General features: G+C 46.7%; 1 protein-coding gene across 7 annotated transcripts in view; it reads left to right on the top strand.

Moving 5' to 3' along the window:
- Nucleotides 1-25,757, top strand: part of MTMR4 (myotubularin related protein 4) — a 125,622-nt gene that overhangs the window by 56,905 nt on the left and 42,960 nt on the right. For 5 of the 7 annotated variants that reach the window (XM_030536534.1, XM_030536533.1, XM_030536537.1 and 2 more), the window contains 5 exons: nt 10,863-10,952; nt 18,984-19,100; nt 20,084-20,166; nt 20,502-20,668; nt 25,571-25,667. In XM_030536534.1, the coding sequence (XP_030392394.1) occupies nt 10,863-10,952; nt 18,984-19,100; nt 20,084-20,166; nt 20,502-20,668; nt 25,571-25,667 (554 nt within the window). Of the gene's footprint in view, nt 1-6,058; nt 6,386-10,862; nt 10,953-18,983; nt 19,101-20,083; nt 20,167-20,501; nt 20,669-25,570; nt 25,668-25,757 lie in introns of those variants that run through there. The other 2 variants (XM_030536532.1, XM_030536539.1) reach the window with 2 other exon arrangements.

The raw sequence follows: 25,757 nt of genomic DNA, 5'->3' as shown, positions 1-25,757 counted from the left end.
AGACAAATCGGAGGACAGGGATCAAGAATCAGTCACCAAGAGTCAGGCTGAGTCACGATACCAGGAGGTGAGGCTCAGAAGTCAGGAGTAAGTAAACACCAGACCAGTGGTCCGAGGCAGGGTGAGGCCTCGTTGTATGGACAACTTCCGTTTTCCTCCACTGGCTTAAATAGGAGCTGGGGCCCAATCAGGGTGTATGGGTCAGTGCTTGTGTCCCAGCTGGGTTTCATGGACCCTGTGAGCTGCCAGGTGGAGAATTGTAGTGTAGTGGCTCCCAGAAACCCCACAGTCCTGGGTTCAAGACCCAAAGGGTCTGACGTTGTCTCCATGAAACTGAAGCCTGGCTAAGAGTTTTGCATTGCAATGTAAAACACTTAAGGTTTAAGGAGCATTTTAATTGTGATAACTTTATCATGTTTTGATTTCTACATATTTTAATTTGCAGCCTTAATGTAGCATCAACTCAGGTTTCTGCAGTGAATTTTCTTATCTGCTCACAGATAAATCCTGTGGCACGAGGAGGCTGTGCTGAGCTCCACAGGTCAATGTCCAGCCCACACAGCCTAACGTGATACTGTCACAGCCCCGCCAGGCTGTGGCAGCCATATTGGTGTGGGCCCAGAGGGTTATGCGCTTCAAATGGCCAGCTACATATCTCCTAGGGCTAGGCATCGAATTTTCATCCCTTATAACTGTGGAAGGTTAAATCTGTTTTTGGGTCTGCCTGGTGACTTTTCCTGTTGAAGGTTCGGGCCCCACCGAAGAACTGTGACCTGTTAAAGTGAAAACACTGGTCCTCACACTTTTCGTGCTCTAAATTTTTTGTGTGTACTCTCATCATTGAAAAATAGCTGAACAGATTTATCTGTAACTTTAAAACTCGCCACTTGTCCTGTGCCTGTACATGGTGAGTTTCAGTGGAAAAGAAGATTATGAGCAGGTGAAAATGGGTTATAATGAAAATGCCTGGACCCGTGTAGTGCTGGCAGCAACACAAATTATACTAGTATAGGTAAGCATCATTACAGGAGATGGCAGATTGGATTTTGAGGTCCGCATCGGAATAGCAAGAATGAAAGCGTCTTCCCTTAACAATCTAGAGCTAGTATAAACAACATGCTCATGAATCCTCAGATGAGACTAAATTGGGAGGAATTTCAAACAGCAATGAGGATAGAAAAATACAAACGGATGTGGAGGAAGTAGGAATGTGACCACAAAGTAACAAAATGAGATTTGAAAAAACCTTTCTGAGGGAAAATAATCCAAACCATACAAAATCAATGGGAGGGAAGTAAGCTAGAAAGCAGTAATGCTGAAAGAAACCAGCTGAAGAGGTATTGGGGATAGTAAATCAGATAGGAGTTTGAATGTAACAGTACCTGCAGAGTGATCGTGTCTCAGAGCAGGTAGACGGCAAATCCCTCTTTGCATGGTTCTAATGAGACTGGAGCAGAAGCATTATATTCAATTATATTCAGTTTTGTGCTCATTTTTACTAGAAGGGTATCAACATGGTGAGGGGAGCTCAGAGGGGCAGCAGAAATGATCAAAGGGCTGGAGAGTTTTAATCTCTTTGAATTTGAAAGTGCTAACTATGTCTATTTTAACCAAGCAACCATTAGGAAGTAGGACACAAGTTTACAAATATCTAAAGTCTGTGAAAAGGGAGAGAGAATTATTTAGTCCAACACAAGGAGTAATGGGATGAAATTAAGAAAGAGACAGTTTAGGTAGAATGTCACGAAAACTTTTCTACCCATGAGATCAAAGAAATGGCAGAATCTCCCAAGGGAATTGGAGGAAGCCTCCCTGGTTGGTCTATTATCACTTCCATTTCAGGGTTTAATAGTGGCTCAATCCTGCAGCCTGTACTTTCGCAAAATTGGCAGTTATTTCAGTGCCTTGCAGGATCAAGTGCTTGGAGAGCATACAAAGAGCATGCTCCTGCATTGGCCCTGAGAGACAGAACAATCTAAGAAGTCTTCTGCCTCTAATCTCTCTGATTATGGAGCTGCATTAGCTAGTGGCTCTATTAGTCATGCGTGTAACCATTGTCCTATTAGAAACCCTATATTGTGCTCTGCTGTAACATTACAAGCATCCTCCCCTGGTGTGAAAACCGGTGCACTTTGTGAGGCCAGAGGAGAATTTCTTGCCAAGCTTGAAGAAAATGAATCCAGCCATTTTGGAGCTAGAGAAGTAAAAATACACCTTTGTTAGAAACTCATAAATATTTTATACTTTTCTGTACCCCTTACTGGGAAACAGCCTGGTTTCAAGGCTGCAAACTCTAAGGACCCAACATGCTTTGTAAACTAGGGCAGAGATGAGATTGAGGCAAAAAAATCAGCTTGAATAAATATGCACCATTTTCTCAAAGTTACTAATTGATTCTGCGTGAAGAGAAGCTTTTCCTGCTGGAGTGCATGGCATGAGTGAATGTTCTCCATGTCCTGAGGCAATGCTCAGCATAGTCACTGTTTGGGCAGGGGTGTGGAGAGAATCTTGGTTCCTTTCTCTGATGCTCATACAGGATTATTATTATTATACATCATTATTAGGAGGGGCACCACTCTGGATGGCATCCTACATGCTGTGGAGATGCCACAGAGAACATGCAGAGGCCTGGGACATTGTCTGAGCGACTTGTTTTGGTTTTGGTAACTCCTGAAAAACCTGCTTTTCATAAAACTTCCCTGACCCAAAGCATCCAGTAAGCAAATGTCATGTATTGATTGAAAAGCCTGACGGAGCCTAAAGGCTGGTGGTGTGGCCCAGAGCCTGCCACGCGTGGGCCTTTTTGGCCAGTTGTGGGGAACACCCAGAGAGATGCAGTGCCCCCAGGACTGGAGACCATACATCCTGCTTTTAATAGGATAGTCTTGGTTTCGTATGATGTCCTGGTGTCCTGAGAACTTTTTTGGGACACCAGACATGGCCTGTTCTTTCCTTTCATCAGTCAAAATATTTGTGTTTTTTCTAACTACAGAAAGTGGTAGAATTAGAATAATAGAATATCAGGGTTGGAAAGGACCTCAGGAGGTCTAGTCCAGCCCCTTGCTCAAGGAGGACCAACCCCAACTAAATCATCCCAGCCAGGGCTCTGTCAAGCCTGACTTTAAAAACCTCTAAGGAAGGAGATCCCACCACCTCCCTAGGGAACCCATTCCAGTGCTTCACCACCCTCCTAGTGAAAAAGTTTTTCCTAATCTCCAACCTAGACCTCCCCCACTGCTCCTTGTTCTGTCATCTGCTACCACTGAGAACAGTCTAGATTCATCCTCTTTGGGAACCGCCTTTCAGGTAGTTGGAACCAGCTATCAAATCCCCACTCGCTCTTCTCATCTGCAGACTAAACAATCCCAGTTCCCTCAGCCTCTCCTCAGAAATCATGTGCTTCAGCCCCCTAATAATTTTTGTTACCCTCTGCTGGACTCTTTTTCCAATTTTTCCACATCCTTCTTGTAGTGTGGGGTTCAAAACTGGACATAGTACTCCAGATGAGGCCTCACCAATGTCAAATAGAGGGGAATGATCACGTCCCTTGATCTGCTGGCAATGCCCCTACTTATACAGCCCAAAATTCCGTTAGCCTTCTTGGCAACAAGGGCACACTGTCAACTCATATCCAGCTTCTCATCCACTGTAACCCCTAGGTCCTTTTCTGCTGAACTGCTGCCTAGCAATTCGGTCCCTAGTCTGTAACAGTGCATGAGATTCTTCTGTCCTAAATGCAGGACTCTGCACTTGTCCTTGTTGAACCTCATCAGGTTTCTTTTGGCCCAATTCTCTAATTTATCTAGGTCCCTCTGTATCCTATCTCTACCCTCCAGTGTATCTACCACTGCTCCCAGTTTAGTGTCATCTGCAAACTTGCTAAGGGTGCAGTCCACGCCATCCTCCAGATCATTAATGAAGATATTGAATAAAACCAACCCCAGGAACAACCCTTGCTGCACTCCACTTGATAAGGGCTGCCAACTAGACACAGAGCCATTGATCACTGCCCATTGAGTGACATAAATTACAGAAAAAAGTCCAGTGGCACCAAGTGTTCATGGTGCTGACTAGTATGAGTACAGTCACTACCAAAGCTGTGCTGCTGCTCAGAGTAAATCTTGGGGATGTGTTCAGTCTTTCATGGTAAACTCATTTAGACACTAAGTACTGAAAGCACCCTTCCTCAGAGAGAGTCGTATGCCTGCCTCGCTCTCTAAAAGTTTTAGTCCTCTACCATCTGCATGTAAACCTACTGAATGATGTGCAAGCTTTTGGACACAGTCTTTTTAAAAATTCTTGACAGGTGGCTCATTTAGTAACCGTAGGGTAGGGCCTGTAGCACTACAGTTAGAACAGTCTGCAAATCTGGTCCCAACACAACTGTCCCTTGGTCCGGTTATAGTCTAGTGTAGCATGGCCCTTAAACCACCCCCATGGAGACACATCCAAGACTTTAGTCTGGCTACAGAAAACCATCGAGTCTCTCTGTGTTACCAGCTGGAGGTGTCTTGTCGTAGCCTTGGGGATGGACAGCTGTGAAGTGTGAGCAGATGCACTGCTGTGGACATGTTTGTAGCACAGCTAGGCCCAAGTGTCTAATCCTGACAGTGAAAGGGCTCTTCTGTGCTGGAAGTTTGCCTGACATAGTATGTTGTGACTGGCCTGGGCTCGCGCAGTATCCCTCAAACGCCACCTCTTGGTTGTCTAGGTTTCTACTTTTTCTCTCTAAACAGAGAGGATTCCTTCTTCAGTTGTTTCTGGGTTTCTTTACCCTGTCATTCATCTCGTCATATGCCAGTTACCTCAGAGGAGTGGTCCCTGACCATTAGCTCAAGGTGCAGCCAAAAGCATGCTTGCCTTGAACAGAGAAGGCCTGAAGGCCCAGCCTGTTACTTCCTGCTGGTCCAAAGCCCTGGATGTTCTCTAGCATGGGGCTGTTGATGCTTGAACAGAACAAGGTGCTGGGAGGGTCAGGCTGTTGTCTGAGCAGTGGGCAGTGGAGAGCAGCTGGTGATGGAAACCCAGTTGAGACTTTATCTTTAGAACGTTGTGAGTGTGGCTTTTGGCAGGTACTAACTCTGGATCTTTAATTTGGACTTTGGGAAGATTCCTGCCTTTCCCTAGCTCTTGAGGGGATGGTAGAGGCAATGCTCGGGGCACAACACTGGCCTGTGAGAGCGAAGAGGCTTCTGTTCCGCAGGCTTGTCTGCACTGGAGATATTTTCTGAACATTTCCCACTGTTGCTATTGCTTACCCAGGGCAGCTGCATTGGGTTGGCAGCATTAGGAGCCCTGGCGTAGGCAAGGCTCCAACAGCCATTTTAAACAGTCAGTTTAACACTGTTCATAGGGGCTGATTGATACAGTGTGAAAAGTGCTGGCAGCCACAGGAGCCTTGTCTGCACTCGGACTTCCAGCTGTGCTAACGCCAGGGCAGTGGCCCCCAGGCTAGCTACATTTTGACCCTAGTGTAGATAAGGCCCAGGGGGCAGTGCCCCCCAAGTGCTCTGTGCTGTGCCTCGGCAGGGCAGTGGCCATAGAGGGTGTGTGAGCTCCCTAGCAAGAGGAAGCTGTAGGCTGTAGGGTGAGAGAGGACAGCCCCTTTGTCCCCTCTGCCTGACCAGGCAGAGTTTATCTGCTGGGTGGTGAAGGCTGTGAGCGCTGGTGAGTTGCAGTTCAGGGAGGTTTGGGACCCAGTTGCTGTGGTTCTGTGGAACTGAGTATCCCAAAGCAGCAGGCTTGGAGCTGGAGCCAGGCCCTGCGGTCCCTTCTAGGGGAGGAGGGGCTCAGGGTGAGCGCATAAAGCAAGCTGCTTGCTATTGTTCCTGCACATTCCTGCACACGCTGTCTGGGTAGCGGGCTGTGTGGCAGGTGCCTCTGGGGGCGTGCTGCAGGCCAGGACTGCATTTCCCAGCAGGCTCCTCTCACTCAGCTTGCAGCTTAGTTTGAAGGGGGGATGTGTCAGCAGAATCCCAGCCCTGCGTGGGGAGGGGGTGAATCCTTCTGGCCGGTTTGCTGGTGTCTCCATTTTCCATGCAGTCTGTCAAGGAGGCACTCAGATGGCAGAGTCTGCTCTGCTTGCTTAGGAGGTAGGTGGAGTCTCTCCATCCTCACTCCCTCCCCCACCTCCATTGTCAGCGGCGGCAGCAGCAGCCCCAGCAGGCACACCTGCTGTAGTCGCTTGCAGCAGGGATGCTCCTGCCCTCTTTCAAGGGATGGGCAGGCTGTACTAATCGGGTGTGATTGTGTGAGAGTCGCTGCCGGCAGCAGCAAAGGACCAGAAAAGGGCGATGCTGCTTGTGTGCGCCCAGCCCAGCCATCACCTCTGGAAATGAACATGAGTCTGCCAGGCCGCAGTTCCTGCTCCATGCTCAACTGCTTTGTAAGTGCCTTCTCTTCTCCTCCCTGTTGTCTAAGTGTCTGCATGCAGGGTTGCAGGCCAGGTTTCCTCTCCAGCGCCTGTCATGAGGCAGGGAAGGGGTAGCCGTCCCAGGCGCAGCCTGTCCTTGAGTTGAGCGTCCTGCAGATCCTCACTCCCCTCCCTGCTTTGGACCTGCCTGGGCTCGACATGCTGCTCTCGCTCTGCCCCAGCTGCTTTTTCTTGGGGGAAAGGATCTTCCCTCCTCTGATTTCCATCCCACTGATTCCACGTGCTCCTGGGAGAAGCCCTGGACCCTCCTAATAGTCCTGCAGCGATTGCCTGCAGTTTCCCAAGGCCGCAGTTCTAACTAGCCCATAGCTGTGAGTTGGCCAGGGAGGCCAGACTGAGTGTGCTGTGCTGCGCAGACTCCTAGCCAGCCCCTGTCTGCAGCTGGAAAATTACAGTATGACAGCAGCAGGCACCTGGGGGGAATCCCTGAGTACCCACGCTGCCTGATGCTGCCTGGGAAGGGGATAAATTGGGAGGGGATCCCAGAGCTCCCACCCTTTTGACATGCCCTGCAAAGAGGCCCTGAGCTCCCCTGGCCCCAATGCATAATGCTGGCTGGGAAGGAAATGAGGAGACACAGCTGGCTGAAGCTCTGTTTAGTTCTGTTCCAGGGGCAGCTCCCATCCCTCGCCTGGCATTACTTAGTGGCCTGCATAGTGATGTCTGCTGTGGCAGTCCAGGTACCCCTTCTGGGGGATGGCACACTGCAGCCACCTGGCCATAGGCCTTGCTCACTGTCTGTCCCCTGGAGTGACATCGCTACTGCTTTGCCTTTGTGCTTTCCTGCTTCTTCACTGCTTGGCTAGCAGCGAGTGAAGCTGGGTGGGAGCTGACTGCTGGCTTGCAGGGCTCTTGCTCCAAGCCATTGCTGTTCCCCTGGAGACTCTCCAGGGAGGCTGCTCCTCTTCATTACTGGTGACCAGTAGGGGCAGAAGCCTGTGCAAGTCTCCATGTTATCTACATGCAGGCACCTGCAATGTGGCTGGTCACTAGGGAATTTCAGTGAGTTGGCTTCCGGCCTGGAGTGATGCCGTGTTTCTACAATGACTGAAAGGGAAGTTTCATAGACTTTAAGACCAGAGGGGGCAAGTGGATCATCTAGTAGGCCATGAAGTTTCATGCAGTGACCTCTATATAGAGCCCAAAGTCTTAAAATAGACCAAAGCATTTCAGTCCCCAAGAGATTAAACTGTGCATACAGGCGGAGAACAGGAGAGACGGAGTTGCTACTGATAGCCACAACCCCTGCAATGACAGGGAGCTGATTAGGTGAGATGTGCCCAGCTGGTCCCAGAAGGTGAGCCAGACCCTGTGCTGCAGAGGAAGGTGAAAAAATCCCCAAGATCCCTGCTAATCTGGCATGGGAGGTGAGGGGGAATTCCTTTCCAACCCCAGGTCTGGCGATCAGTTGGGCTCTGAGCATGTGACCAAGACACACTAGCCTGGCAGCTAGAAAGGATTCCCTCTATCACCTCAGAGCACTGGTCCAGCCTGCCTGGTGTCCCATCTCCAGTTGTGGAGAATCACTGATGCTTCAGAGGAAGGCAAAAAAAATCCCAGATACGTGTAGCCAGTTGTGCATTGGGAAAACAATGCCTTCCTGATCCCTACAGGCAACCGGCTGGCTGAAACTTTGAAGCATGACACTGGATTAGTCATTATCTTAATGCAGAGCTGCAGTGCTATGAGTGGGATTGCCTGCATTGCCCTCAATATATTCGCCCCAAGGCCCAAGAAGGAAGGGGATGAGCAGGGGGACCCACAGATCCATACATTGCAAGGCCAGAAGGGGCCACCACAACTGCTCAACCCAATCCCTGTGCAAACAGGCTGCACAACTTCTTGAAGCTAGATTAAAGCATCTCCTGTAAGTGACGGGAAGAAGGTGGCTCTGAGAACTGGTTTCATACCTATACTGAGCCAGCTCCTTAGTAGAGCCCCTTGTGCAGTGGGCTGCAGCTTGCTTCACTTCCCTGTTATGCTACCCAGATGCTAGTGGAGCTCCTTGCTACCTTTATGGCTAGCAGTTCTGGGACTTAGTGAATGCCACGGTGGAGGTCTGACGACCCTACGGCCCTAGACATAAACTAGAACACGTATTGCTAGAAGTATTGTTCGCTTCACGCCAGGTGGTGTGTCTGTAGGCTGCCCTCGGGAGAACCCCAGGGCCTGTGTGTGAGCTGATAGCACACTGCTCTGGCACCAGGCGGAGCAGGAGGGCAGGGGAGTGTGTGCTTTGTGCGTATAAGAGGGTGACCAGAGAGCAAGTGTGAAAAATCTGGTGGGGGATAATAGGCACCTGTATGAGACAAAGCCCCAAGTGTCGGGACTGTTCCTATAAAATCAGGACATCTGGTCACCCTAGTACACATGAATGTGTGAGGTGCTAGCTGGTGCACTGTGCCCCGTGGGCGGAGGTGTGTGAAGTGTTAGCGCGATGTTCTGTGCATTGTGGAGTGTGTGGGAGGGCACGCTCTAGTTGCGGGGAATGAGAGAAGTATTAGGCCCACGCTGTGCGTCCATGGTGTGTGTGTGTGTGAGGTGCTGGGCCTGCACTCTGTGCTCTATGAGATACTCCTGGGGGAATTCTGCACCAAAACATTAAAAATCTGCACATTTTATTTGTCAAAGTAACACTACATAATCACACCAGTTTCAATTATTTTGATGATTTATTTCAAAATACCTGTCAGCAAGTATGTCTGTAACAACACACACACACACACACACACACACACACACACACACACACACACACACACACACACACACACACACACACACACACACACACACACACACACACACACACACATATTCCCCCAGGAGTAGAGAATTAAAGAAACCCCTATGACAGCCCAGTTCCTGTTTCTCTGGAGCCCAGTCCCTGTTTCTCCCTATCCCCCCTCCCCGAGCTCAGCTGCGGGACCAGACACCCACAGCCCCTCCCCCCCAGAGTCCAGCTGCTGGTCCCCCACAGCCAAATACCCACACTCTCCCCAGAGTCCAGCTGCAGCCCTCCCTCCCCAGCCCAGACACCTGCTGCCTGACCTCCCAGAGCCCAGGGATCCAGTAGTTGAAGCTGCCTTATGCTTGGTCCCAAGCTTGTGTGGCATTTCCCACGCACCACCATCTCCTTCCCTCAGGGCATGCTGGGAACGGAAGCTGCCAGGAACTCTTGAGCTCTCTCCCACTCCCCCGACAGTGTCTTCTATGTGTGAGCTGGGCTTTGCTGGGTCCCATGGCCAGCAGCACTGCAGCCAATTTCTGTGGGAGAAAGGAAATTCTGTGCCAAAAACATCAATTTCTGCAAAATTCTGCATTGTGTAGTAGCACAGAATTCCCCCAGGAGTAACGAGGATGAATCCATGTGCACTTTGCCTCTGAGTTTTATATTCAACACTAGAGAATGCTGCTATCTTCATTTTAAAAGTCTGGTATGAAATTACTGTGTGATGTGTATATTTAAACCCTTATAACTTGGCCGCATAACTAGGCTACCGTGGTCTGTCACGGAGACTAGCCTTGTGCCAGATTTCAAGTTTCTTCCCCAAACGGCTCAGGCACAGTACAAAGATATTTTATTTTAAAGTCACAAGCTTTTGTTTTTTTGATAATTGTGAAGTGTGTGTGTTTTCTCCAAACCTACACCTCACTCATGACCGATGAATAAAACCAGTTTGAGAGACTTTAGAAGAAAATTAGTTTAAAAGAGATCTTTCAATGAAAGTTAGTCTAAACTGCATTTCTCCCAAAGTCTTACCTTGTCCAGTTAATATCCACTTTAAAAAAATCTTCTAAGAAAGCAAACAAGTCCTTAAATGAGAGAGGAAAAAAATTGCAATGTTGCACAATTTAGAAGTGAGTGAAAATTAGGGTTAGATTTCCATACTTGCTAGTGATTTTGGGTTCCCAGTTTGAGGTATCCTAACAGGGCCTCTGCAAATCAGATCTCTTTACAGAGTCTCAAGTGGGCACCAGAAATGGAGGTCCTGAAAATCTCTAGTCACTTCTGAAAATCTTGTTCTAGGCTCATAATGGAAATTCTCACGGTCTTATCCTTGGTATTTGTTTCATGGGACTTCATGTTTGTAAGCGCCACAAGACCACTCACGGAGGTTAAATGTTCAGAGGCTTTCATGGAGCTTCCAAAGTATCAATCTTTTATCATCTAATTCCGTAGGTTTCCACTCGACTTAATAAAAATGATCTAGTGCTGTATTCTCCTTGAGCAGTAATGTCTATAACAAAGTGGGAATTAGTCCATGATGTCTGAGAGATACTTTAGGTTAAAAAAGTTACTTTTCAAAAGTGGAAAAAAAACCACTCTGTTTTTTCCAAATCCGTAACCCTGGAGCACCTTGTCCAATTCACCTCAAACTGCTCCCAGACGTTTCTTGCCTGAGTGTGTGTTCTGTTTGGAATGCAGGGTGAAGAAGGCCCTCCCAGTTTGGAGTACATCCAGGCCAAGGACTTGTTCCCCCCAAAAGAACTGGTTAAGGAGGAAGAGTATTTACAGGTAAGGATGTAAGAACCCAGGAAACCATCCACTGAAGAACACTGTGTAAATCCCAGGCCACAGGCTCATGAGTGGTAGAGGTTAGCTTCAGAGAACAGGCTTCTTCCCTGAGCTTGCAGGCTGCTGACTCGTGGCTGCTGCATGCTCCGCCCGACCCTCATCTTCCTGCACACCAAGATGTTCTGATTTACACCGTGCTGCCGTAGCCACAAGAGGATGGGAATGTAACTGAGGAATGATGTAGTGCAGAGTTGTCCTGGGCATGCTCCCTTCTCCTGCTGTGCTGTCAGCGAGAGGGGAGTGAGTGTTGCAACAGCATCTATGCTGACTCTCTGCCGATGGAAGACCCTCTTGGGCCACTTAGGCTGGTTGTAGGGCCAGATTGTCTCATAGTGTGACACTAAGCATCCAGCAACAGATCTGGTCCAGTGTGTGATGTTGTGGCTTTGTCATACTGTGGAGGTGAAGATCAGAACGGCTGTGTGATGGGTTGGGTCACAGAGATCCCTGTGGGACTGCCACCTGATGTGCTGAGACTACCTCTGAGCCCATTTTCCCTGGCAGCCTGGGACTCCAGAACCCTGCCCTGTTGAGCCAGACACGCCAGTCTGCTGCACACACAGACCCGGGTCTGAACCATGTCCCTCAAAAGCTACAGACTTAACAGAAAAGGGCTTAGAAAGTGCTCTTGTCTCTAGCACCCAGATACCCAGTTTCCAATGGGGTCCAACCCTGCCAAAATCCGTTTTACTCTGTATAAAGCTTATACAGGATAGACTCATAAATTGTTCACCCTCTATAACACTGATAGAGCGATGTGCACAGCTGTTTGCTCCTCCGGGTATTAATCACTTACTCTGGGTTCAGTAATAAGCAAAAAATGATTTTATTAAATATAAAAAGTAGGATTTAAGTGGTTTTAAGTTATAACAGAAAGAACAAAGTAAATTACCAAGCAAAATAAAATAAAACATGCAAGTCTAAGCCTAATATATTAGGAAACTAAATGCAAGTAAATCTCACCCTCAGAGATGGTCCAATAAAGTTCTTTCAAAGGCTAGATTCCTTTCTAGTCTGGGCCCAGTCCTTTCCCCTGGTACAGCCCTTGTTCCAGCTCAGGTGGTAGCTCGGGGATGTCTCGTGACTGCAGCCCCCTTTGTTCTGTTCCACCCCCTTATATAGCTTTGGCACAAGGCAGGAATCTTTTGTCTCTCTGGGTCCCCACTCCTCCTCCTAAATGGAAAAGCACCAGGGTTAAGATGGATTCCAGTTCCAAGTGTCGTGGTCACATGTCCTGTGAGACCCCCCAAGCCTTCATTCCTCCCAGCCTGACTCTCAGGAAGGCCTGCAAGTAAATAGAGCCATCTTCAGTCAATTGTCCTAGTTGATGGTAGCCATCAAGATTCTGAACCACCATTAATGGCTCACACTTTGCATAACTACAATCGGACCTCAGAGTTATATTTTATATTCCTAGTTTGATACAAGAGTGATACATTCATACAAATAGGATGACCACATTCAGTAGATTATAAGCTTCATAATGATACCTTACACGAGACCTTTTGTATGAAGCATATTCAAGTTAGATTATATTCACACTTATTAGCATATTGTCATAAAAATCATATAGAGTGCAACGTCACAGGCTGAAGGAGAGACGCTGCTGAAGAGGCTTTGGGATGACATATAGATGCTGCCATGGAGGCACCTATGCGAGCAAGGACAGTGTCACAGATTGATGCTCTGACTAAAGCTGCTCGATTCTCCTGCTGCTTTCAGCGCAGTCCACTCCCTTACATGTCTGCTGTCGTCCTCCTGTGCTGGGAGCCAGGCTCTGGCTACACACTCACATTTGCTGTTCTACTGTTCCCAAATTCATTGGCCAGATGGCAGTGCTGTGCTGAACTACATTCACAGGCCCTAAGCTGAGGAATGAATAAGGGGTTGAAAGTTGAAACAGAAGATACTGGTTTGTGAGAGTAGGTTGACCAGACGTCCCAATATCGAGCAGTTTGTCCTGTGTCCTGACCGAAGTACGGTCGGGACGCCATTTGTCCCGATATTTTGTTTCAGGCGCCTTTTTTTATTTATTTTTCTTTCCTTGTTGCTTAGGTCGCGGTGAACAGCAGAGGGAGTGCCTTTTCAATTGTTACACTCACCCGGCGGCACTTCGGCAGTGGGTCCCTCGGTCGCTGACAGTCTTCGGCGGCATTTTGGCGGCGTGTACTTCCTTCTTTGGTGGCAAGGTTTATTACCCTCCGCTGAAATGCCTCCGAAGACCGTCAGCGACTGAAGTACCCTCTGCCAAAGTGCCGCCGAAGACTCGGGCGACTGAGTGTAACAGTTGAAAAGGTGCTCCCCCTGCGGCTGTCCCGATATTTTCAAATTCTCATCTGTTCACCCTGTGTGAGAGGGATGGCATGGGGTCAGATCGTGAGGAAGTTCACAGAAGAATATGGGTGGGACGACTGGTCTGTCATTTCACCATTCTGTGAGAGGCACGTCCTCTAAACCAAATCCTGAACAGAACTGCACATAGCTGGATGCACTGCAACGATAGCTTTCTGCTGACGGACCTTACAGTTCAGCATCAAAGGAGTAATTTGCATGCACAAATTTGTACTATTCTCTTAAGTTAAAGTAGGATTCAAAGGGACACCATCAACTTGAGATCAAGTTGGTTCAAACGATGAGTTAGAAATTGTGACAGTCAGTTTGTTCCCAGATTACCCTCTTCCAATTGTTATAACTTTACAAACCTATTATTAAAAAGTTTCTTGCTGCTCACTTGCCATGTGAAAGAGCCACACGAACATGGGAAGCAGCAACCGACTAGACAGAAAGTGCTGCCGAAAGCAGATGGTAAACTGCAAAAAGAGAATAGTTTTCCCCAATCTCTATCAGGTAAAATCATTGGTATTGCATAAAACTCTTAAGTATGCAGATTTCAGGCAGAAAGTGGTTTTTAAGTTGATGGTGCCCTTTCAGTTTATTAATATTTATAAATAACTAAGGCTGTCAGTCAATTAAAAAATTAATCATGATTAAACGTGTGATTAAAAAAATAAATCATGATTAATCAAACTGTTATGCAATAATAGAATACCATTTATTTAAATATTTTTGGATGTTTTCTACATTTTCAAATATTTTGATTTCAATTATAACAGAATACAAAATGTACAGTGCTCACTTTATTTTTATTACAAATATTTGCACTGTAAAAAACAAAAGAAATAGTATTTTTCAATTCACCTAAGACAAGTACTGTCATGCAATCTATCATAAAAGTTGAACTTACAAATGTAGAATTATGTACAAAAAATAACTGCATTCAAAAGTAAAACAATGTAAAACTTCAGAGCATACAAGTCCACTCAGTGCTATTTCTTGTTGAGCCAGTTGCTCAGACAAACAAGTTTATTTACATTTGCAGGAGATAATGCTGCCCGCTTTTGTTCACAATATCACCTGAAAGTGAGAACAGGTGTTCTCATGGCACTGCTGTAGCATGCATCCATGCTGATGACGGTTTCTGCTTGATAACAATCCAAAGCAGTGCAGACCGACCCATGTTCATTTTCATCATCTGAGTCATCTGCAACCAGCAGAAAGTTGATTTTCTTTTTGGTGGTTTGGGTTCTGTAGTTTCTGCATTCGAGTGTTGCTCTTTTAAGACTTCTGAAAGTCCACACCTTGTCCTTCTTAGATTTTGGAAGACACTTCAGATTCTTAAGCCTTGGGTTGAGTGCTGCAGCTATCTTTAGAAATCTCACATTGGTTCTTTCTTTGCGTTTTGTCAAATCTGCAATGACCATCATCCAAGACAACTATAACATGAAATATATGGCAGAATGCGGGTAAAATAGAGCCAGAGGCATACAGTTCTCTCCCAAGGAGTTCAGTCACATATTTAATTGATGCATTATTTTTTAATAGGTGCCATTAGCATGGAAGCATGTCCTCTGGAATGGTGTCCAAAGCATGAAGGGGCATATGAATGTTTAGCATATCTGGCACATAAATGCCTTGTAATGCTGGCTACAAAAGTCCATGCGAATGTCTGTTCTCACTTTCTGGTGATGATGTAAATAAGAAGTGGTCAGCATTATCTTCCGTAAATGTAAACAAACTTGTTTGTCTTAGTGATTGGCTGAACAAGAAGTAGGATTGAGTGGACTTGTAGCCTCTAAAGTTTTGCTTTGTTTTGTTTTTGAGCGCAGTTATGTAACAAAATCAAATCTGTCTTTATAAGTTGCACTTTCACGATAAAGAAATTGCACTACAATACTTATATAAGGTAAATTGAAAAATACTGTTTTTGTTTACCATTTTTACAATGCAAATATTTGTAATAAAAAATATCAAGTGAGCACTGTACACTTTATTTTTGTTATAATTGAAATCAATATATTTGAAAATGTAGAAAAATATCCAAAAATATTTAATAAATATTAATTGGTATTCTCATAGACACATAGACTTTAAGGTCAGAAGGGACCATTATGATCATCTAGTCTCACCTCCTGCACAATGCAGGCCACAGAATCTCACCCATCCACTTCTATAACAAACCCCTAATCTATATCTGAGTTACTGAAGTCCTCAAATTGTGGTTTGAAGACCTCAAGCTGCAGAGAATCCTCCAGCAAGTGACCCGTGCCCCATGCTGCAGAGGAAGGCGAAAAACCTCCAAGGCCTCTGCCAATCTGTCCTGGAGGAAAATTCCTTCCCGACCCCAAATATGGCGATCAGTTAAACCTTGAGCATGTGGGCAAGACTCACCAGCCAGCACCCAGGAAAGAATTCTCTATAGTAACTCAGATCCCATCCCATCTAACATACCATCACAGACCACTGGGCATACTTACCTGCTGATAATCAAAGATCAATTGCTAAATTAATTGCCATAATTAGGCTATCCCATCATAGCATCCCCTCCATAAACTTATCAAGCTTAGTCTTAAAGCCAGATATGTCTTTTGCCCCCACTACTCCCCTTGGAAGGCTGTTGCAGAACTTCACTCCTCTAATGGTTAGAAACCTTCATCTAATTTAAGTCTAAATTTCCTAGTGTCCAGTTTGTATCCATTTGTTCTTGTGTCCACATTGGTACTAAGCTTACATAATTCTTCTCCCTCCCTGATATTAATCCCTCTGATATATTTATAAAGAGCAATCATATCCCCCCTCAACCTTCTTTTGGTTAGGCTAAACAACCCAAAATCTCTGAGTCTCCTTTCATATGACAGGTTTTCCATTCCTCGGATCATCCTAGTAGTCCATCTCTGAACCTGTTCCAGTTTGAGTTCATCCTTCTTAAACATGGGAGACCAGAACTGCACACAGTATTCCAGATGAGGTCTCACCAGTGCCTTATATAACGGTACTAACACCTCCTTATCTTTGCTGGAAATACCTCGCCAGTTGCATCCTAAAACTGCATTAGCTTTTTGAACGGCCATATCACATTGGCGGCTCATGGTCATCCTGTGATCAACCAATACTCTGAGGTCCTTCTCCTCCTCTGTTACTTCCAATTGATGCGTCCCCAATTTATAACTAAAATTCTAGTTATTAATCCCTAAATGCATGACCTTGCACTTTTCACTATTAAATTTCATCCTGTTACCATTACTCCAGTTTACCAGGTCATCCAGATCTTCCTATATGATATCCTGGTCCTTCTCTGTGTTAGCAATACCTTCCAGCTTTGTGTCATCCGCAGACTTTATTAGCAAATTCTCACTTTTTGTGCCAAGGTCAGTAATAAAAAGGTTAAATAAGATTGGTCCCAAAACTGATCCCTGAGGAACTCCACTAGTAACCTCCTTCCAGCCTGACAGTTCACCTTTCAGTACGACCTGTTGTAGTGTCCCCTTTAACCAATTCCTTTTCCACCTTTCAATTTTCATATTGATCCCCATCTTTTCCAATGTAACTAATAATTCCCCACATGGAACCATGTCAAATGCCTTACTGAAATCAAGGTAAATTAGATCCCCTGTGTTTCCTTTGTCTAAAAAATCTGTTACCTTCTCAAAGAAGGAGATCAGGTTGGTTTGGCATGATCTACTTTTTGTAAAACCATGTTGTATTTTGTCCCAATTACCATTGAACTCAATGTCCTTAACTACTTTCTCCTTCAAAATTTTTTCCAAGACCTTACATACTACAGATGTCAAACTAACAGGCCTATAGTTACTCAGATCACTTTTTTCCCTTTCTTAAAAATAGGAACTATGTTAGCAGTTCTCCAGTTGTACGGTACAACCCGAGTTTACTGATTCATTAAAAATTCTTGCTAATGCATTTGCAATTTCATGTGCCAGTTCCTTTAATATTCTTGGATGAAGATTATCTGGGCCCTCCGATTTTGCCCATTAAGCTGTTCGAATTTGGCTTCTACCTCGGCTGTGGTAATATCTACCTCCATATCCTCATTCCCATTTGTCATCCTGCCATTATCCCTAAGCTCCTCATTAGCCTTATTAAAGACTGAGGCAAAGTATTTATTTATTATTTATTGTTTAACAATGTGATTAATCAGGATTAATTTTTTTAATTGCGATTAATTCTTTGGCGTTAATTATGTGAGTTAACTGCGATTAAAAAGTAACTCGAGAGGGGAGAAATCCTTAATGACTTAAAAAAATTTGGAGAGCCAGAAATTCGGTGTTTAGGCAGCACTCATATAGGCCACAAAAGTATATGAAATGAAACAGTACAGAATATCTGTTTTAAAACTCGGGAATTGGAGCTGGGTACAGTATTTGTAAGGCATAATTTAATCAAATCCTTGTGTGGACACATTACAGGCTGTGATTTGAACACTATGGCTACTTGGTATTTTTGTGAGATTTGCTCACCTAAATCACGTTATGGCCTCTGTTCCATGATCGGATGTCCTAGCCTTAACAGAGCTTTGGGCTTTGAATCGCTAAGGAGGAAGGGAGACGTGAGAGCACGGCCGTGGCCAATTTTAGGTTATTCTGGATCTTTCCCTCCCCTCTTTTGCACAAGATGAACATTATATCTGGCTGCGTACATGGCCTCCAGGTTTTAAAATAGCTGGGTCACTTCCTGACTGAGGAAGAAAGAGAGAGAGAGTCCTAGTTTATGGCCTATCCATTAGTCTTGCACTTTCATTTCTATCGGCGGCTACAGAAGTGATTGTGTGGTTCATGTACAGTCCTGTCTGAAGAGATTGTGGCCAGATTCTGTCTGGCTCCTCCAGTTGCTTGGGCCATGGCCAGCGGGTCTAATGCTGCATCTAATTGTTTCAGTTACATATACATGACACTGCAGGACCATTACATGGCTCGATGCTGTCTGGGGAGGTGATTCAATTTGGGCTACACAGACACCTTGCTCCCTGTTCTGGGACACATGCAAAGTGCCTCCAAACAAGTGATTTCTTCCCTTCCACCTGCTGCTTATGCTGGTGGTGTGTTTACTGCGAGAAAGCCAGTGACTTTAAATCTCAATCCTTGCCCACCCACTGACCTTGCTGCCAGTCTGCACAGGGCAGGAGCACCAGTGTTGGTGGTACAAATAGCTCCCCCTGAAGCTCTATGAACACAAACCAGATGCACCTGGAAAGATGAATTTAAGGGCCCAAGCATTGCTGAGTCAAATTGCAGGTCAGTCTAGCAAACCTGCCTGTGAACACACCTCCAGTTCTCTCCCAGTTCTGTAGCGATGCTGTTTATGTCTGTTTATGTCTAGCGAGGCTAGACATAAATCATAGAATATTAGGGTTGGAAGGGACCTCAGGAGGTATCTAGTTCCACTGCAGTCCCCACGTTTCACACCAAAGAACTTTTGGAGGTGAATTCATGGGGGGCAGTTCCCTGTGCCCTGCTGCCTGCACTCAGATCCCACTGAGATCACTGTGTCCTACTGATTTCATGTGTAAATAGCATGGAGAAGGCACTAGCAGAGCTGGCTCTTCTCACTCCCCATTGCACAAGGAGTTCTGGATGTGTTTATCTGACAGCTGCTCTGATTGTCTCTCCTCCCTTGCAGGTCCCATTCAGTGTGCTGCAGGGTGAAGGTGTGGAGTATTTGGGCCATGCTAATGATGCAGTGATCGCCATCTCCAACTACCGGCTTCATATCAAATTGAAAGACTCTGTGATCAATGTAAGTGCAGCTCTGTCTTTCACTGGTTTGTTACTCACAACCGAGGCCTTTGGCATTCTTAGGCTGCTGCAGTATTCTGTGGCTGCAGAAACCACTTTCAGGTCTCATCCTCCTCCATGAAATTAGGGCTTGGAGTCATTCCAGTAGGTGGCCATATGCTCTGTGATGCAGAAGCTGCATCTCTAAAGAGGCACGCAGCCTGACATACTGCAGTGCCATTAGCAAGTCAGAGAAATGCTGTCCCTCTCCTTTATGGGATGAAGACCTTTGTGTTGGTGTGTGCGTGATGGTCAGATTTCTCTCTTGCTTTTCTCCTTTCTTGCAGGCTCTAATCCCCCCAGCAGTTGGGTTTAAGACCGGTTCTCGCAGACCAGGCTAGACATAAAATCATAGAATATTAGGGTTGGAAGGGACCTCAGGAGGTATCTAGCCCAACCGCCTGCTCAAAGCAGGACCAATCCCCAAACAGATTTTTTCCCTAGTTCCCTAAATGGCCTCCTCTAGGATTGAACTCACAATTTTGGGTTTAGCAGGTCAATGCTCAAACCACTGAGCTATTACTCTTCTATTGAGGCCAGGGGTGTGGTGCCAGGACTTATGGTCCACACTGCTGGAGTGTGAGGCCTCGTCCCATAGTACCTTACTCTCAAGTTTCTTCAGTCCCCTGTTTTCCTGCTGCCCTTGTCTCTTCTGCATCTGTGATCCCCTTTTGCTCACTAGGCCGTATCCAGTGGTTCCAGGCACCCCTGTCGTTCTGCCTCCCTAGTCTGTTCCTCCGTGACAATGAGAGAGGAGGACAGGGTGAGGATTGAGGGGGAGACTCTAAATTGTGGATCATGAAACTATGTATATGTGGGATTCTCTTTGCTGCTCGGAGGCTCAGAGAGCCGTGACTGGGATGCATAATGAGTGTCAGGCTGGGGTCCCTGCTGGTGTGGGACATCCCATGCTGTCAAGTGACTCTCTGCGTTTTTATGTTTCAGGTGCCTTTGAGGATGATGGAAAGTGTGGAGAGTCGGGACATGTTCCAACTTCACATCATCTGCAAGGACTCCAAAGTGGTCAGGTAGCTGCATAGTTCCCTGCTATTGCCACAGTGTAAGGTTTCTCCAGCCACAGGTGTGGCCAGCAGCCTTGGGGAATTCCTGCCCTAGTCTGTGCTGCTGAGTCAAGCCCTGCTATCCTGGAGGGTGCTCTCAGGTGTGGGTGTGTGTGGGTGGGTATGTCAGTCCATCCGCCCGTCCCAGCCTTCTGCTGGGAAGCTCAGAGCCTCTTGGTCCTCCCAAGGAGGTTGGATCTCCTTCTCCTCTCCTCTCCTCCCCTCCCCTGGTTGAACTGCAGGCCGTGGAATGCCCTGTCTGTCCATCCTGACTGGCCCTACTGAGTCTGTGTGTCCTGCAGGTGCCATTTCTCCACCTTTAAACAGTGCCAGGAATGGCTGAAGAGGCTGAGCCGAGCCATTGTCCGCCCTGCAAAGCCTGAAGACCTGTTTGCATTCGCCTACCATGCTTGGTGCTTGGGGGTCTGTGCTGATGAGGAGGATCAGCACGCACATCTGTGCCACCCAGGTGAGCTCCCAACCAGCCCCTTTCTCAGTGCAGCCCTCATGGTGTGTCCAGGTGGAGGGAAACCATACACCCATATTATGCTGTGTTTTTGTGTTCTGCTGCAGCCACCTCCCAGGAGGGTCCTGTTAAGTCCTTTGCTACACAAAGAGTAGCTATAGCCAGATGTGCTTTGTCTGTTTTCCTCTGGCTAGGAGGTGGCATTGTCTTCTGATGGATTGCTGTGTCTAGACTTAACCTGGAGATCCACGTGCTGCACCTGGCCATCCCCTGGAAGATTTAGTTGATGCAGAGCGGGCTCACCGCCTGCGTAGCAGCATGTCACTCAGCAAACATTAAGGGCACACACTTCAGGTTCCCGGCTCCCAGCCATCACTTCTTTTGGGCTGAGACCCCGTCTCATTCCTTACTGACTGGGGGATTTTTAAGGCTACACAGTCACCCTCCCACCCTCCTCCCTCCCCAGTGAACCAGACTGTCTCTGTGCTTTGCTTTCTCTCGTAGGGCTGTGACCTGTGTATTGCCCACAGTTATAAGTTACCACCCAGCTCTTTATAAGCAAGCACATTTATTCTTAAAACAAAAGCATTGCAGAGAAAATATTTAAGCCATAGAAGAACCTACACACACGCTAAAAATCTCACCAGAGGTCATCCCAACTTCAACCTTGGGTTCTGACGGAGGATGAGTAGATCTTGTCTCTGGACTGTTACATGTTCATGGCTTTCTTGAAAGTGTATGTCATTCATAATTCTGTTTGCATCTCCTCTCCCAAAAGTGCTCAGGCCACTGAGCAACAAGTACAGCATGGTGACTAAACCTAAATTCCTACCCTCTCACAGACAGACACCTGCAGCACCCAACAGCAGGGGATAAAGCCCTCTTTCTGGCTTGTGCCTCCTTCTGTTCCAGGAGTTTAGGTTGTTGGAGGCACCTGAGCTGACAGTCCCAGGCCCTCGATTGTAGAATATGCCTCTCCATTTGATCTGGCCTCAGGGGGCTAATTAGAGGAGTTTGGGGCTTGGAGGAATTGCAGTATTAATTTAGATGGAACAAATGGGCCCAGAGAGTGAAAGGTTTTACCATGACCCTAAGGGTATGTCTACACTACGAAATTAGGTTGATTTAATAGAAGTCAATTTTTAAGAAATCGATTTAACACAGTCGATTGTGTGTGCCAACTAAGCGCGTTAAGTCAAAGGTTTGCGTCCACGGTACCAAGGCTAGTGTCAGTTTTCACCGTTGCACCGTGGGTAACTATCCCACAGTTCCTGCAGTCTCTGCTGCCCATTTGAATTCTGGGTTGAGTTCCCAATGCCTGATGGGGCAAAAACAGTGTCACGGGTGGTTTTGGGTACATGTTGTCAGGCCCCCCTTCCTCCCTCCGTGAAAGCAATGGCAAAAAATCGTTTCTTGCCTTTTTTCCTGAGTTACCCATGCAGACGACATACCACGGCAAGCATGGAGCCTGCTCAGCTCACTGTCACCGTATGTCTCCTGAGTGCTGCTGGCAGACGTGGTACTACAGTGCTACACAGCAGCATCCCCTTGCCTTGCCTTGTGGATGGCAGGTGGTACAATATGGCTGCCAGCCATCATCGTTGTCCCGTGGGTCCTCCTGACCGACCTCGGTTAGGTTAGTCGGGGATGCTTGGGCAGACATGGGTGTTCCTGGCTGGCTCCTGGAAAAAAAATGGGAATGACTCCAGGTCATTCTCTTCTTTAAGTTTTGTCTAATGGAGATTCAGTCCTGCCTGGAATATCATGGCAGCTGGAGGCTTCTGCCTCAGGCTGCTCTCCCAGTCAGCAGCACCGCACAGTCGCACTTACCCCAGCCTACTCCTTGCTCCCATGGCTCATGGAGCCTGGACAGTAGTAAGGAGCAGTTCAACTATAGGCTGAGAGAGTGCATAATGCTGGTAGAATTTGCCTTTGGACATTTAAAAGCTCGCTGGCGCAGTTTACTGACTCAGTTAGACCCCAGTGAAACCAATATTCCCATCATTATTACTGCTTGCTGTGTGCTCCACAGTATCTGTGAGAGTAAGGGGGAGACATTTATGGCAGGGTGGGAGGTTGAGGCAAATCGCCTGGCCGCTGATTACATGCAGCCAGACACCAGAGCAGTTAGAAGAGCACAGCAGGGTGCGCTGTGCATCAGAGAAGCTTTGAAAACCAGTTTTGTGACTGGCCAGGCTACCGTGTGAAAATTCTGTTTGTTTCTCCTTGATGAAAACCTGCCCCCTTGGTTCACTCTACTTCCCTGTGAGCCAACCACCTTCCCCTTCCCCCCTTTGATCTCGCTTGCAGAGGCAATAGTCATTGTTTCAAATTAATCTATTCTTTATTAATTCGTCACACAAATGGGGGGATAACTGCCAAGGTAGCCTGGGAGGGGTGGGGGAGGAGAGAAGCATAGGGGTGGGGTAGTTGTAGGGGCACCTCCTAGAATGGCATGCAGCTCATCATAGAAGCAGCATGTCTGGGGCTCCGACGCAGAGCAGTGGTTTGCCTCTCTGGTTCTTTGGTAGGCTTCACGTGGCACTGCTGCGGGTCCCTATTTTAACCTCTGTCCTTCATGCCCTTGGAGATTTTTTCAAATATTCTGGCATTTCGTCTTTTGGAATGGAGTTCTGATAGCACAGATTCGTCTTCCCGTACAGCAATCAGATCTAGTACCTGCCATTAGCTCTTCTGCGATTCTGGGACTCCACGGTCATCTGTGCTAATGAGCTCTGCATGGTCACCTGTGCTGATCAGCTCGCCACACTGGCCAACCAGGAAATGAAATTCAAAAGTTCGCAGGGCTTTTCCTGTTTACCTGGCCAGTGTATTTGAATTGAGAATGCTGTCCAGAGCAGTCACAATGGAGCATCCTGGGATAGCTTCCAGAGGCCAATACTGTCGAATTGCGTCCACAGTACCCCAAATTCCACCCTTCAGGGTCGATTTCAGCGCTAATCCCCTTGTCAGGGAGGAGTACAGAAATCGATTTTAAGAGCCCTTTAAGTCAACAAAATGGCTTCACCGGGTGCAGGGTTAAATCGATCTAACGCTGCTAAATTCGACCTGAACTCGTAATGTAGACCAGGGCTATTACTTCCAACATTAAACAGTATTAAATAAGATTTGGGGGTTGCTATACAGAGACCTCAGCCTGCTTCATATCATGGCAAATGTGCTAGGAAATTCATGCTGAAGTTTAGAGATTTATTAGTTAGAATACATGAGAGAAAAAGAGGTCAAACAATTTGTATAGCACTTTAAAACAGCAGTTGAATTATATGATAAAAACGTAACCAAAACCTATCAAAATCCCTTTAAAATTTATGTATCAGGTGCGCTCTTATTTTGTGGGACAACTTTTCTTGGTAGCAAGGAAAGAGTTTTGTTGCTCATCCTTCATATCTTAGAGCTGGTCACTTTTCCTTCTTTTAACAAACAGACACAAAGGGGAGAAGAGAGAATATACTAATGGTGGGGGAAAAACGGCTTTTGTTCATGTTTTCGGAACTTCGGGTGTCAGGTCAGTCAGAGACAGATGCTGTGGGTTGTTTAATCAGCCACTCCAGTAATTGCACCGAGCTCTGGCTTATCTTGCCATCTGACGTGTGGCTGGTCCCTCTCCTCTAACAGTCTCTCTCAGCCAGGGCGAAGCTGGATGGTCTGTCTTGTCACATTGTGCTGATCTTGCACGGTACAATTGACCTCAGGATCAGATGAAAAGCCAAGAGAGGAGGAAAAATAGCTGGGCAGAAAGGAACACACGAGGGAAAAGGAGACAGCATGATCTCACATGTCTCCGGCTGCTGTCTTTGCTGGTGCGGCACTGTTGACTGGGTGTCCCTGCTGATGTTCTGAGGTCTGAGCTGCATGATGATCATTAGACTTTTGGGGTCCATGGATGAAGGACAGAGTCTCACAAGTGGAGTGGAGTCCTGACCGGCATTCCCCCTCCTCCAGAAATCCCTCCATCAGGCCGCATGTCCTAGCCCCCAAAGTGGGCTGTTGGTTGGAATAATCCATCCTCTCATTATTGTGTTTGCCATTTAGGCCTAACTTCTGATTTGCCAAGTTTGGTTCATTAGCATCCAGTCCCTCACTTTTTTGTTTACCAGGTTTTCATAGATTCCAAACCAGAAGGGATCATTGTGATGTAGTCTCACCTCCTGTATAATGCAGGCCAGAGAACTTCCCCATAATATTTCCCTAAGCACATCTTCTAGAAAAACATCCAGTCTTGGTTGAGAAATGGTCAGTGATGGAGAATCCACCATGAGCCTTGGTAAACAACAGAACAAGGAGTAATGGTCTCAGGTTGCAGTGGGGGAGATTTAGGTTGGATATTAGGAAAAACTTTTTCACTAGGAGGGTGGTGAAGCGCTGCAATGGGTTACTAGGGAGGCGGTGAAGTCTCCTTCCTTAGAGGTTTTTAAGGTCAGGCTTGACAAAGCCCTGGCTGGGATGATTTAGTTGGGGTTTGTCTTGCTTTGAGCAGGGGGTTGGACTAGATGACCTCCTGAGGTCCCTCCCAACATTGATATTTTGTGATAAATTGTTCCAATGGTTAATTATCTCATCGCTAAACATGTACCCCTTATTTCCAGTCTGAATTTGTCTACTTTCAGCTTCCAGCCATTGGATCATGTTATACCTCTGTCTGCTAGACTGAGGAGCTCGTTATCAGATCTTTGTTCCCCATGTGTAGGTACTTATAGACTATAATCAAGTCACCTCTTAACCTGAGCAAGTGAGTGTGACATTTGGAAAAGCAGCCATCCCGCAGTGTTCAGACACCATCTGGCCTCTTGCTCATCCAGTCCTGTAATGTTGCAGCTGCCAGGTTTAGGTTTCCCTTGGCTGTGTCCGGCTGCCAGTAACTGTGCTGTGCCTGTGCTGTTCCAGGAGACCACGTGAAATACCGATTTGAGATGGAAGTTGTGAGGATGGACTTTGACTTGCAGAATGTCTGGAGAGTTTCTGACATCAACAACAATTACAAGTGAGTAACATACCAGCCAGACCCCACCCCTCATTCCATATAACTTCCTGGCAGGACAGTGTACCAGCCAGGCATCTCCCTACCCCTTTC

This window comes from Gopherus evgoodei, chromosome 17 (genome assembly GCF_007399415.2).
Source record: "Gopherus evgoodei ecotype Sinaloan lineage chromosome 17, rGopEvg1_v1.p, whole genome shotgun sequence".
Lineage (NCBI taxonomy): Eukaryota > Metazoa > Chordata > Testudines > Testudinidae > Gopherus > Gopherus evgoodei.
The sequence above is the reverse complement of the archived record's forward strand: the minus strand, read 5'-3'. Positions and strand labels throughout refer to the sequence as shown.